Raw genomic sequence first — 14,328 nt, 5'->3', positions numbered from 1 at the left:
ACTACTGACATCAAGTATTTAGAAGTTTGGGGGCCAAATTTGCAAAGATCTAGAAATAATGTGTAGACAATCTAGGTATGTATATTAGGAATTCCACGATATCCTGTCTGAAAATCGGAAACTGCAATAGATGTTGGCCAGGATCCAAGGAATTACTTTTAAGTTTGCCAAATACCTGCATGTGGACCTAAAGAGAGTTAACTTCTTCAGTGAAAAGGAAAGACTCCATACCATAAAACAAACTGCAATTTAAAGTTTCAAAATTGGTTTGATATGTAGTGTAGCAGTCTCCAGCTTGCAAGTATGGAATACAGTCTAGTCAAAAGCTCCCTTATGTGTATGGAATGAGCTGCATGGTTCTTTGGATTCCAGCCATTGCCCTAGTTATTGTAATTTGCAGAACTCCAATTATCCCTGAGGAAAGAACTTTCTGGCATGCTAAAATCTGTAGTCCTCAAAATTTGGCCAGGCTACAAATACATTGTGAGGTCAAAGATGTTCAGCACCTTAAACATAATGACCTGAAACACAAAATCAATGCCTAGTCAGCATGATCCACAAACCTGGAAGATACTGCACAAGCAAGCTATAAAAAGCAACTTTACTAAGGTTAAACTTTACTAAGTATACTAGAATGTCCTTCAGTCAAATAAGAGAACTGAGATGCTGTTAAAGAAGAAGCTTACAGGGTCCCTCCAATGTCTGACCTTTTAGGCTGAAGATGCCTCCCACAGAACCAGGAAGGACTTTTCCTTACAGCTTATGTACAAGCAGAAGCCTATCCTATTGTAGTTTAGAAAGCAATACTTTAGATTTGCTCATAAACACACAGTCAGCTTCCAGCATAAAAGGCAATCACTGTAATACCTCATTCCTGCACTCTCAAAGGGAAGTTTCACACTGTTAAAAATGTTTGGGCTTTATAGGCTTAAAACAGACTTTCAGTGTCAAAAGTCAAATTGTCTGATCTAGCCCAACATTGTTTGGCTGGCAGCAAGTCTCCAGGGATTTAAGCTGAGGTAATTCCCAGTCTATACCTGACATCATGGATGGATCAGGGCACCATTATATTAAAAACACTGACTACAACTGAGCTATGACACCTCTGTAACAGTCTGTGTTATTAACAGAAGTCAGTTCAGGGTACAGCAATATCTAAAAATAAATAGAATAAAATTGCAATGAAGTTAACTCTCTTTCTCCCTAACTCATGCTCACTTAGTCTTTTTTTATCTTGGGTTATGAATGAATATTTGGAAATTATGAACAAGGCAAAAGTCAAATTGGAGCAAAGCACCAATAGAAGGAAATTCCCCAGATGGAGAGCAGTTATCCAGAACATCCACAATGTCTGACCTTGCAACACAGCTGACAGGAGCACAGAAAGGTGCCCTCAACCAATCTTAGGGCTTTTAAATAGGTGTTAGGAAGAAAGAAGATCCTAAGGCTATATCAGACAAAAGACACTTTAAGTTTTATAGCCTATGACCAGTTTCATAGATAGCAGTCCATTAATTTTGGCCTGAGTGTTATGCAAATAATTATCAAGTATAGATCATCAAACTCTCCTCCAAATCCTCTGTGATTTATGAAGAAATAGTGAAACTCCTCTTTTTCCACTGGTTTTTGCAGGAAGGACCAGCAGCAATTCACTACTAGTGCCTCTGTTAAAAAAACAAACAAAAACCAACCAAACAAAAACAATGGGAGGAGAACGGAACAATCCCTCTTTTCCTTCCACAAACTGTTGGAGGAAAAAAGGAGAAGAAATTTATCTGCCACTAGTGTTTTTGCAGAAAGTACAGAAGAGCTCATCAAAGAGAAACACATACTCGGTGCTGTAAGGTTTTATGGAAACCTGACTGATTTGTGATAACACTATAGGAATGCATAATAAAATTTGAAAAGAAAGTGTTATAGTATTCTTTTATTGGTACTCAAGCACTTCAAACCAATTATGTCTTTTTTAATATTCAATGTGTATTAATTTTTAGCTTATCTTTTGCTTATAATGCTCCTGCCAATAAGTTAATTTGTCTCAGCATAGCATAACCAGCTATTTTCATCTACTGAACTTAACATGCATGAATGCAACTCTTCCTTCAACATAATTCAAACAGTAAATTCATAATATAGCAGATATATAGGGTAACTTCCTCTCAGTTTTGTTTAATTGTTGTAAATCACTTAGAACTGGTTCACATGTAATAACAATTACAGGGTTATTTATCCAGTGGGACTGAGTGAACTGCCTCCCACATGCTCATCTCTTTTGCTTCTAGTTAATCACCCAGGCATGCCCCCATTCATGCATTGTTATCATTATTTCAGAACATGGAAACTCAGGAGACTTTTAAACCACGAAATTAACCAATAATTTGTTGCTGGAGTAACTTCAGGTTGTTTAACCACAAAAACAATAAAGAGTTTCTGAGCTTGGACATAACAACCAAGGAACAAGGCACTCCTGATCTGTCAATGGAAAGTAAAAGTAATATGAGTAAGCATGCAGAAGGCAGTACTCTTGCTACATCCTGCTGAGCCCCAGCAATCCATGGCTTATTATTGTAACATGCAAACTGGGCAGGCAAGTAATCACATTTGAAAGAAAATGTTTCCAAGACACATGCACAGAGATAAATTCAGTCCTTTTGCAAACATTTTAATCCGACTACAGACCTTAAAAAACCCCAATAAATTCTATCAGAAAGAATATCCAATTATGCCAACAAAATTATTTTAAAACATTTTGTGCATGTTATATTTTCATGATTCTTCATTCACAGATACTAAGGTACCAAGCACCAAATAGCAACATGCAGTGCTTGTCAAGACAATTTTTTCCATGAAAAAATCTTTTTATGAAAAGCTGTTCAGAAACTGAATTATAGGAATATTTCTAAGAGGCTTGCTGCTACAAACTTTATCAACTGCTACAAACTTTATCAGTGCTCTAATTGTTTAGATTTACTGTGGTACAAAAGTCACAAAAGGAGAAAGCAGCATGTTAGCTATAGCGTGTCACCAAAACAGAAAAGTATTTTAATCTGCTAGCTAACCACAAGCTTAGTCACCATTTAAGATACTAATGCAGCATGTACTAAATTAATACACTTGAAGCAACAGAACAGTAAAACAGAATTGGATTTTTCTTCCCTCTTGCCAATAAAACAAGTTTTCCCCATAAAAAACAATGCTAATCCAAATGAAATGCTACAAATAAAGTACAATTCCTTTGCCAGCTTTTAAAATTACATGATTGCTACAATATCAAAATCCAATAATCTTATCTGTTGATCACAAATAGGTTCCTGCTCTCTAGAATACAGGAGTTGCCAGTGAAAAGGATTCAAAGGGGTCAGTGTAAAAGCTTACACGCTTGGACATTTAATGACCTAAAACAAAGTTACAATTCCCATTTAGCATTTCTTGTATGAGATTCAGGTGCAGAAATTGACACCACTGGGCTAACAGCAGAACTGTTGCAAATCTGTCACTAATACCAATATTGACCTTTTGCTAATCTTAGAGGGGTAGGTTAATGATGCTATGATTTTCAGTTGTTCTAAGGCTGTACATTGACCATATGAATTAGAAGAAATGAGACTGCTAGGGCTGAACTACAAAAGTTTCCTTCAAATTTGGTTAACTCTGCATCATGCAGATGATAAAACTATCTACAAGAAGCTTAAGGCAGCATATGGAGGAGTTTATTCCAACAGCACTGTCAGATAGTGACTGGCCAAAGGTCACAGACTACTTCACAGCTCAGTCAATATTTGGAGCCATGTCTCCCCGCTCAAAGTCCACTATCCATCCTGTTCTCCATGCCACACTAGTCCCCTCTAACCACAAAATAAGTATGTTATCATAGGCCTTAGCATACATGACTACGCGTACACAGTCGTAAAGGAATTTGCTTCTGGCTTTCTAAGAAATTGAATATTCTAGTCACCATTCTTAAAAGATTCAACATTGTTATTATGCATGCAACCTTATGCATATTTATGCAGGAAAAGTCCATCTGAGTGATGAATGCTGGGAATTTAGGACTGTACTCCTGCCTAAGCATGCATAGGATTGCACCTCAAGTCAGTTCTTTGTATCCACACACTGAAACAAATACAAATGCAATAGTTATTTTCAGAAAGTTTGACACACATCCCTTAGCATGTTTTTAATAAGAAAATTAAGTACATGAAATAGGAAATGAATCCAGCTCATTAATATTTTCTTTTCCTCACCCATCTTTATAATTTTATAGAACAGCCTGTTATTCCCATTTCCCTCCCAGGCATTTGTTCAAGGTTACCTAAAGTTAATCTGGAACTTGGAGACCCTGGACCTTATTTGCTGCAAATTCCTACCTAAGCAAATATTCTGACTTCATTATACAACTGAAGAACATACTAACATACAACATACTAAAGCTTTGTATCTGTTGTTATATAGGGTGGTAAAAATGAAGATACATTTTAAAATATGGGCATCTGATAGTGATGGCTTAAAATGCAGCTTAACACAACAATCCTATGCTTGTGTACTGAGAAGTAAAAGCTGAGTTTAATGGGGCTTACTCTCAGGTAAGTGCATATAGGATTACAATCTAAACAGATAAAACCACTAACAATATTTTGACTTCAGAAGTGTTGTCTGAAGATACTTCATAATCTCAGAATGTGCACAGCGTTTCCACCTACTGTGATACGGTACCTGCTAAGATATTACCAACTGTTTACATATTATATTAATCCTGAACAAATTGCCCATTTAAATGTGAGAAATCAACAATATTAACCTTTACAGGAGATAGAAACATCTTTATTTCTATATTAGCGGGAGTTCAAAAATGGATAAACAGGTTAATTTTAAAACATTACTTTAAACACATTAACAGCCACAAACACCAGAGTTTTTTTTTTTTAAACATGGCTATAAGTGTTAAAAGACAGTCACAGGGTGCTAACATAGTGGGACAAGCAAACTTTAGAGCAAGGTAGTTAGGCAATAATATGCCTTGTTCAGTCTGGGCTACCTTCCATCCTAATTTAACAACCATCATTTGCAGCAAGTGTCACCACATTTGCTTGGGGGGAGGGGAGGGGGAGGAAGGGGGAGAGAGAGAGAGAGAGAGAGAGAGAGAGAGAGAGAGAGAGAGAGAGAGCGCGCGCTTAATTGCACTGGTGGCTCCTGTTTATAGCCTCTCTTCCCTCCCACCCATCCCCCTTCAATACACACGCACACCGGACAGTCAGTTAACTTGGAATCATACAGGCTGTTCTCTGCTGGAGCTTGCATTCCTTTCCCCTGCAAGTTGTCTCCATGGTATTTGCTCAACTGGTCACCTCAGTATTTTCTGATCTCAGCTCATGTAGCCAAATTCTCTCTCTAAACTCTTCAAATTGAAACTTGCTCCTGCTGAGACACAAATCCATTTATGCACAGAACAATCATTTTTTCCTTCCCAAACAATTTGTGAGTACTGGACGTATCTTTTGGAGACCTCTTCTCTTCTGAATGAAGCTTAATCCACATTTTAAAGTATATAATGGATTGACATCAAATTTAGTCATACTTAGAGAAGACTCACTGAAATCTGGAGATTTACAAGTTGAGCATCAGAGAGTTTACTATCACTTCACATGTCAGAGGGGAGATAGATGAATTATTTTCCAAACTAGAAAATTTTAGTGAGGCAGCCTCTTCCACAGAGATGCTGACAATATCATGTTATCAGACCCTAAATGTAATTTAGTACTATGGGCATGCTACTATCCCTCTGATCAAAATGCTCAGGGTGATGTTGAGACAGAGAACAAAATCAAGGGAGCATCCAAGGGAAAGAGAATTACCCTCCAGAAGACTGGATGTGTGCTTTGGTCAATCCAAAAGGTAACTGATATTCCCTAGAAGAGTTTAGCACAGAAATAACCAGCATGATCATAACCATGAACTTCCTTTCCTTTGTGGCCACTATCTGTATGTTTTTCTTTAAACCAAGTACTCCAACTCTCCCATCTTGGCTCAAAGGCTTCTGCTATTAGCACAAAAACATTTATACATCATTTCCCCTTCTAGAAATTACTGGCATGTGCACCCCCACATAGCCCTTCTGTTCCTTTGATTGGCTAGCATGCTTTAACTCATGGCCTATTTCCACCCCAATCCATTTGGGCAATTGGAAAATTTTTCATCTTAATTCCCTAGGGATGATTCAACTTGAGCCAGTCACTCTCCAGCTCTTAACAGCTTCCCCTCTCTGACCCAGGGTTCAGTTTAAAAGCTGCTTTGCCACCCTTTCCGTATTAAGCACCAGCAGACTGATTCTGTTCAGGTTCAAGTGGAGCCCATCCACTCTGCCACAGACTTTGCTTGCTCCAAAACTTTCCCAAACCCTAACAAACCTCAACTCATTTGGGGGTGAATGAATGTGGCCTATATGCTGCATGTGGTCACCGACTTCAGTGGTGAAAAAGTCTTTCTTTTATAAAAGCATTAGGCAGAATTAGTGCTATGAAGTACTGAAAGGATTTTAGCAAACAAGCGCTCCACAGTACTATAGTCATTTGCTGCTAAATTTCAGCAGCAAAATGCCTTTGTTAAATGTGGTCCACAAAGGAAAATGCCCCCCTGACCTTCCACAGTTGTTCATCTCTGATCTTGATGAAGCACGGTATATACAATGTTTAGGCCAGGCAAGCAATTCACCATGTAGTCTACACATCCATCAACTGAACTGTCTGTGATTCTAATGATTAAACCTCTTATCTAAGAATTATCTAAGGAATTATCCCTCTCTTCACAGGTAGTGTCCTCCTTTCCCAAGACCCTCATTCCCCATGACTGCAAAGGAGCTGTCACCCTGGGATTAGGGGGCTACTGTCACATCCCTAAAGACTTGCCCATAAACCTCTCACCTTCTTCAGGTTAGCAATCTGGGGTTCAAGGGAATGAACATGAGCTGGTAGACATACATGTGACAATCAGTGCAATAAATTAAAAAATTTCCTGCACTCATGATGGCTTTTTACTTTCATATCTGTTTTTGATTATTTAATATATTTACCTAACAAGTAAGCCCTCTACTAGAAGAACACAGCAAAGGTGTCCATGGACTCCATGCCATCATGCTAATATTACATAGGCGCTCAACCTCAGTGTGTGCTTTGCTTCTTTTTATCATGACACTTTATCACGAGGGCTGAAGCAACTGTTCACTAGAGCTCCTCCTCAATGGTGAAACATTAAGAAATTGCTCAACCATACAAAGCAGGCTTTTTCACAATATTGGTTATATTGTTTTTAGAACTTTCCAGTTCTAAATGTGGGTCCTAAAGGTTAACTAACAGAAACAAAAAACTTATAGAAAAATGCATTTAACACAATATTTAGAGAGTACAACATTAAGTAGAGGAAATACTGATACAAAAGTTTTATTTCTTCTCAATTAAACCAACTTTATTCATCAACAGCTGTTTTCCAGCTTCTCATAAACAACAAGTTTTTAACTTTTGTTAACTGCCCAGAGAGCCTTTGGCTATTTGGCAGTATAAAAATTAATTAATTAATTAATTAATTAACTCTCCTGTTCTTGCAATGCCATCCTCCCCAAATTTACAACCACATCAGCAAATGAACTAGTTTAGCACAAACTTGCTAACCAAGCCATGCCTCAGGGGACTTAACCAGGCTTACTCATGAAAGATTCATTATTAAATGACCAGGTTTCAGAACGTTATGACAAAGAATATTGTTGTGTTTCAAACGATGGAAACTTCCTGGTGTCTCAAAATGCACCATAGTCACTTGAGTCATCCCAGATTAGGAAACAGTCCAGAAATTACCAGCAAGGCCTACATACCTTATGCATAATTTCACAAGGAAAGCTTCCTCTACTTGCAATAAAAAGTCAAGTGTCAGGGGTTTGTATTTCCTACAAATTCCCATGTACAGGGCTAATACCCGAGTTCAATTATATACATTCCATCTCATCTGTGTTTTACCTAGGTATATGTTCAGCTGACTGAATTTGCTAGTAATCCTTTATCTGAGCAACCAGGAGTAGAGCTTCCAGAATACTGAGCAGGAAGGTTTTGAGTATTCTGCGAAGCTCTATCTGGCTAGCTGGAGAATGCTGAGAGTTACAGGACTCTTTTCTGCTTAAACTTGTATAGCATTGTACCCTTTAAGAACCAGAACAGGATACGTAATATACACTTCATTAGTTTATACTTGAAATTAGAAGAGTTACACTATATGATTGTAAGGCAATAGATAAAGTTCACTTAAAGTACTCTAAAGGAATATGAGACCAAAATACATACAGAGGGACAATATATAGCAAGAGAAAAGGAAATTACTGTGCCTGCAACACTTGTCCAAAGGAAGATCTGCTTATCTCCATTGCTAACAGATAGACCACCCCACAATCTGAAGAAGATTGCAGCTGCAAGCACTTAAGAATACACAGGCAATTCCACCACCTGTATTTCTAAACAAAAGTACTCCCAATGAGCAAACACTTCCATGGTTCCTTGGTAAGAAACTATCAAACAGCCACCTGACAAAGTTTTAATACTCATATTGTTTCCTAACTGGAATGCACAACTGTGAAGTGGTAGCACCAAAAGTCCCATCTTCGCACATGTAGTTGTCTATGTAACACTCACTGATGTGAGTCTTCCTCAAGACTTAGGAGAATGAGAAAACTTTCAAAGACACACATACTCCACAAAAACATGAAGCCATGTTAATCAAAAGAGAATTTTCAAATCCTGTATCACAATACCTTTATTAGAACAAATAAAAAATCCCAAAATACTGTGCAAACTTTTGAATTCCAAGAACTCTTCATCAGGCAAGACAGTTAAAAAAGAGGGGGCAGTGGCTAATGTTAAATCTACATTAGCTTAAAATCTTAAGATGGACAGTTGGGAGAAAGCCAGTAGATGTTCTGATTAAGCCCTACCAAGCACCAAAATGCTTTTGGGTGGTTCCTAGGACCTTGCCAAGAGTTGCTGGGGATAAGATACAAACTAACAATAGTTGATCCACCATTATTGAAAATATAAAATTCAGTGTTACTCAAAAAATGTTTTCATCCTTGACTGAATGGCCAGGTTCCTTGGTACATAAAAAAGACAGAGAGAAACCAGACAAGTTTTCTTTATTAAAAAAGATGGAGACAATTTTAGCTGATATTTCATTATGATACTAATCCATCCCAAGAGAAGACATGCTTGGGTCTCTTCTGCAAATTACTGGTATAAAACAATTACATGTTCCCCTGCCTAAGGGCCAATTCCTTACAAAGGTACAAAATCTATACATCCAATTGTTTTAAATAAGTAAAATTGAGTATCACATACTCTAAGGTGGTATCACATGCCTAGACTCCAAAAAGAACTACCCCTTTAGCCAAGGACAAAGAATTTCAATCTCAACTATCCAAGTTTGAGGTAAAATAGCATAAAAAATCTGAACGGCAATTGGTCCTTCCATAAGTAGATCTCTTCCTTAAGATTCAACCTCCCTTCCAGAAATAAAGTAATAAGGATTCCTTTCCATTTAATCCTGCCAGAATGTCTCCACCCCTCATGGACTTCCTCATCAAAAGATCCTCTGCAGTTCAGAACCTTTAAAGAAACTGTCTCTTTCCCTGAGATACACTATCCTAGAAGAACTCTCCATGTTAGAAAACATATTTCCCACACTGCAGAAAAAACATATCTTTCCTCCACAATCTTGGAAGAGGCCTTTCTTTGTAAGGCAGAAATTCTTCCCCTATTTGGATAGATACATTATTAAAAGTATCCACACATAACATGAAATCTCAAAACGGCTGCGGCTACCAGCCATTGCAAGGTACTGTCCACCACCATAGCTGAATTGAAGTGATGACCTCCCATCACCAGTCCATCAAGGACGAGCCCCCCATCCCTCCTATTTTCTCCTAACATGCATCTCAAGCCACCCAACCCCTTTTCCGCCTACTCACGCACCCTCTTCAGTTTCTATTCCCCACGTCACACACCCATCACTTACCCGAAGTCTATCCATTACATACGTTACCCCTCCCCCAGCGTACACCACCTTCCTCTCAGGGGGCCACCCGCCCACCATCTCCAATCACACCCAGCCTCCCACCTCAAGGCCTGAACCTTACCTTCCTTGCCCCTGCCTTTCTCCCACAGTCGCCCCAACATTATCTCCCTGGGCCCGCTCCCGTCTTTCTACCAGGCACCCTCCCTCACCACCTCTTCTCACCGAGCCCGCCACACACGCACACACACTCATCCCCCGCCCCTACCTCCGCGCCCATCCCTCGCAGTCCCGCATTACCTCTACGGCGGCCTCGAGTTTTCCTTCGAAGGTGAAGTCGATAAGGTCGGGTTTGAGACACAGCCCATAATTGATGGGGCGCACTTCGGGCGGGAGCCGTTCGAAGGGCCGCTTCTCCGGCATCGCAGCGGAGGCAGCGAGACGGGTAGAAGAAGAGGAGGAGGTGCTGCTGCTACTGCTGCTGGTTGAGGAGGAGGAGGCGGCGGCGGCGGCGGCGGCGACTGAGGCGTTCGCGGAGGCCCAGCGCGCGCGCGCACTGTCGGGGAGGCGGCGATCCCCCGCTGACAGAGTGAGGAGACGGGAAATGCAAGGAGGAAGAGGAGGAGGCGGTGACTGCGCTCGTAGCGCCTGCCCCGACCGAAAGAGAGAAGGGAAGAGGGCCCGCCGCTGCTGCTGCTCGTCCTGCTGCGGCTGCCGCGCTCCCTCCACAGACGGCCACCGATGGCAAGCCGCCCACTGCGCATGCACGTCCCACTTTCTTCCCTTCTCCCCGTTCTCGCGTGCCCGTGCCGCCTCCCGACCGAGAGAAAAAGTAGCAAGGCCGAGGGCGCTCGTGGGGTGACGCACGCGCGCCGTCGGCGCCTGCGCATTCATAGGCGGCGACGCCGATAAGCCGACAGAACCTAAGCGGGCAAAGAGATTTCTGTGGGCCATTTGCACTCGCTGCATTCTCTCCGTGCTCAAGCTTGACTTGTACGGCGGCGAGGAGGAGGAGGAGGAGGAGGAGGAGGAGGAGGAGCTCGCGAGACGCCAACGGGTGTGTCAAAGATGTCAAAATAAACGCGGAATTGAGGGAAGGGAAAAGGGCATTGCCGTGCTCGCGCACGCGCGTTAGAATAAAAAAAAACGCTCCTTTTTTGAGGAAAGAGAAGGGATGATTTGGATTTAGATTAGCAGCGGATTCCCATCTTCCGCCGGGACGAGAGAAAGAAATGCGGCACGCGCGGGTCAGGTGATTGGATTCCCAAGAGAGCACAGTGCGGCTGTTCCTCCCTTCATCTGGAACCCTCTGGAAAAAGAGAAACAGAGAAAAAGACGATGCAAAGAGAGCAAAAAGCAATGTGCTCCAGGGAATAATTTGGCGTTTTCTCAAGCAAATAAAGAATAAAACATCCCAAAAATCTGAGCATGACTATAGTTTAAAAAAAATTATTTTTAACTACTGGAGCATGCATTGTCGTGCATTAAAAACGCTGTGGTTTTATTACGCTGCGTGTTTTACATTTGGAATTATACGTGCACGTAGTAGCGTAACTATTACAAGGTTTGCTTTTAGGTGAGTTGAGTGTGACTTAAATTGACTGAAAAAAATGGACATAGAGCATGCCTATCTTGGCAGAGAATTGCAGACTTACGGTATCACTGATTTCAGGAGGAGACATGTAACCTTATTCTATACATGGGAATTATAATCAGTGGGGCTTATTCTGAAATCAGATGCAATCTTAGTTCTACCCAGCTCCTTGAGACAGGCTTTTTCTTCGAAGAAAACACTGCTTTATTGATAGACAAATGGGACCTGAAATAAAATGTTGCAGTGTCTAAAAGAGCTAACCCCTGGTTTATGAATCCAGCAAGTATGGCACAGGACTCTCTATGCAGTACTGGAGTGAGGGCAGGCAGGCATGAACAGTGACTCTGGCCAACAGCTGTGTTCCCACATTCACCTGGAAAAGAAGTTACAGTGGCTTCTTTATCCCACTCTGTGTGTTGCACACAGTGCAACTTACCTATTACCCTTGTACTGCACAGGTTGTCATGTCCAGACACAGCAAGGTGCATGTAGGCATGACTTCCAAATACTCCCAGAATTCAAAGGCCCACTAAACTCTATTTTTGTGCACACAGTGGCCAACCAGATGCCTGTGGAAAGCCCTCAATCAGGAGTTGCAGACGTGTATATGCTATCACCCTCCTGCTTGTGTTCCTCAGCAGCTGGGTTCACACATCATAACAAAGGCATCTATACAAGGTGGGGAATACCTGGCTCAACACTACTGCAAAAGAAAAAGACCTTGGAATTATTGTGGACAGCCAATTATATATGTGCCACCAATGTGATGTAGTCTCAAAAAGGTCAAATGCTATTGTGGGATGTGTTAATAGAAGCATCACTTTCAAATCATGAGAAGTAATAGTTCCCCTATAATCTACATTAGTCAGACCTTATCTGGAATATTCTGTCCGGTTCTGGGCACCAACATTTAAGGAAGATGCAGAAAAACTGGGAAAAATTCAAAGGAGGGCAAACAAAGATGATCCTGCATTTGGAAACATGGCCCTATGAGACGAGACTGTGAGAACTGGGTATGCGCAGCTTGGAAACACTAGGAGTGGGGGATATAAAAGCACCCCACAAGTATCTAAAAGGCTGTCACAAAGAGGAAGGACAAGATCTCTTCTCTTTTTGCTCATACCAGAGTGTAGGACACAGAATAGTCGACTCAAGTTGTGACACACCAGATTCTGGTAGATATCAAGAAGTTTTCTAACTGTCAGAGCAATACAACAGTGGAACCATTTGCCTAGAGAGGTTGTGGGCTCTTCCATGCTAGAGACATTCAAAAAGAAACTGGACAGTCATCTGGGTGGGATGAAATAAACTGCTGTCCTGCAACAGTAGGGTGTTAGACCTGTTGGCCTTATTGGCCCCTTCCAATCCTGCTGTTCTATGATTCTATGAAGGTACCCTGCATGGTTTCCATAGTGCTTGGATGTGCCTGACAGATGATCAAGTGGTTTCTATGCTAGTGTGGTTTCTATCCTCATTCAGTCCTCCCATTGTTGACATGTATCCCATCAACCAAGTCTGTCTGTTTGTTTGTTTGTTTAAAACATTTCTATGCCACCCCCATCGCAACAAAGCCTCTGGGCGGATCACAACAAAAACAAACAAAAGCATATAAAAATTATACAATAAAAATATTAAAACCCAGTGCATCTCTGCTTAAAATTTTTTTTAAAAAAATCCTACATAATAAATTAACAATTAAAATAAGTTTTAAATAAAAAGGTCTTAGCCTGGCGCCGAAAAACAAATAACGACGGCACCAGGCGGACCTCTCTGGGGAGCGAATTCCATACGTTGCCTGAAATTCATTCTTTTGCTGATGGCTGAGCAGCTCCTACAGCTGCTGCTTTTTCTAGGGGACTCTGTGGTAGCTGCACAGCAACTACCACAATGCTGAGTTTGGAACATTTGAGAAACCATGGTGAACCATTGAAACCACTGTTTCTTATCATGGTTTATAAAAACCAAAGATACCGTGCTGAAATACCATGGCAGGGTTTCAACAACACACCTAGTAGCTATTGATAGCCTTATCTATGAATTTGTCCAATCTCATTTTAGAACCATCCAAACCAGTGGCCATTGCTACTTCTTGTGGAAGTGAATCCTATAATTCTACTATGCACTGTGTAAAGAAGTACTTTCTTTCATCTGCCATGAATCTCTAATCCATCAGCTTCAGGGGATGACCCCAAATTCTCATATCATGAGAAAAGGAGAAAAATGTCTCCCTATGCACATTCTTCTGATGAATGTTGTGCTCCTCTATTATATCTCCCTTTTTCCTTTTTCAAACTAAACAGTCCCAGCTTTTCTAACCCTTCCTCACAGAGGAGTTGCTCCAGTGTCTTGAAAACTTGAGTAGCCCCTTCCTGCACTTTTTTCAACTCAGCAGTGTCCTTTTTCAGGTGCGGCAACTGGAGTTCTACACAGTATTTCATGTGTGGTTGCACCATGTATTTATATAATAGGAGCCAGCAGTTTTATTTTAAAATTTATTCCTAATTATGCATGACTTGGAATTTCCTTTTTCATGGTAACCACACGGTTAGCTGACATTTTCATTGAGCTCTCCACCACAAACGCAAGATCACTTTTTTGGTCAGTCACTGCTGGCTCAGATCCCATCAGTTTATACTGTTTAAGTTTGGATTTCCAGCCAGTGCAGTTGGCTAGAAAATGCTGGAAGTTGTAGA

The 14,328-nt window shown here is 40.8% G+C and overlaps 1 protein-coding gene across 1 annotated transcript in view; it reads right to left on the bottom strand.

Moving 5' to 3' along the window:
* The window catches only part of NPEPPS (aminopeptidase puromycin sensitive), a 78,896-nt gene extending 67,875 nt beyond the window's left edge, over window positions 1-11,021 (bottom strand). Inside the window, exon 1 of the mRNA XM_044444603.1 lies at window positions 10,342-11,021. Coding sequence (XP_044300538.1) covers window positions 10,342-11,010 — 669 coding nt within the window. The 5' untranslated portion in view covers window positions 11,011-11,021. The remainder of the gene's footprint in view (window positions 1-10,341) is intronic.
* Window positions 11,022-14,328: the final 3,307 nt, after the last annotated feature.

This window comes from Varanus komodoensis, unplaced genomic scaffold (genome assembly GCF_004798865.1).
Source record: "Varanus komodoensis strain SLA01 unplaced genomic scaffold, ASM479886v1 scaffold45, whole genome shotgun sequence".
In the NCBI taxonomy this organism is placed as follows: Eukaryota; Metazoa; Chordata; class Lepidosauria; order Squamata; family Varanidae; genus Varanus; species Varanus komodoensis.
This window is presented reverse-complemented; position numbering and strand designations above follow the sequence as displayed.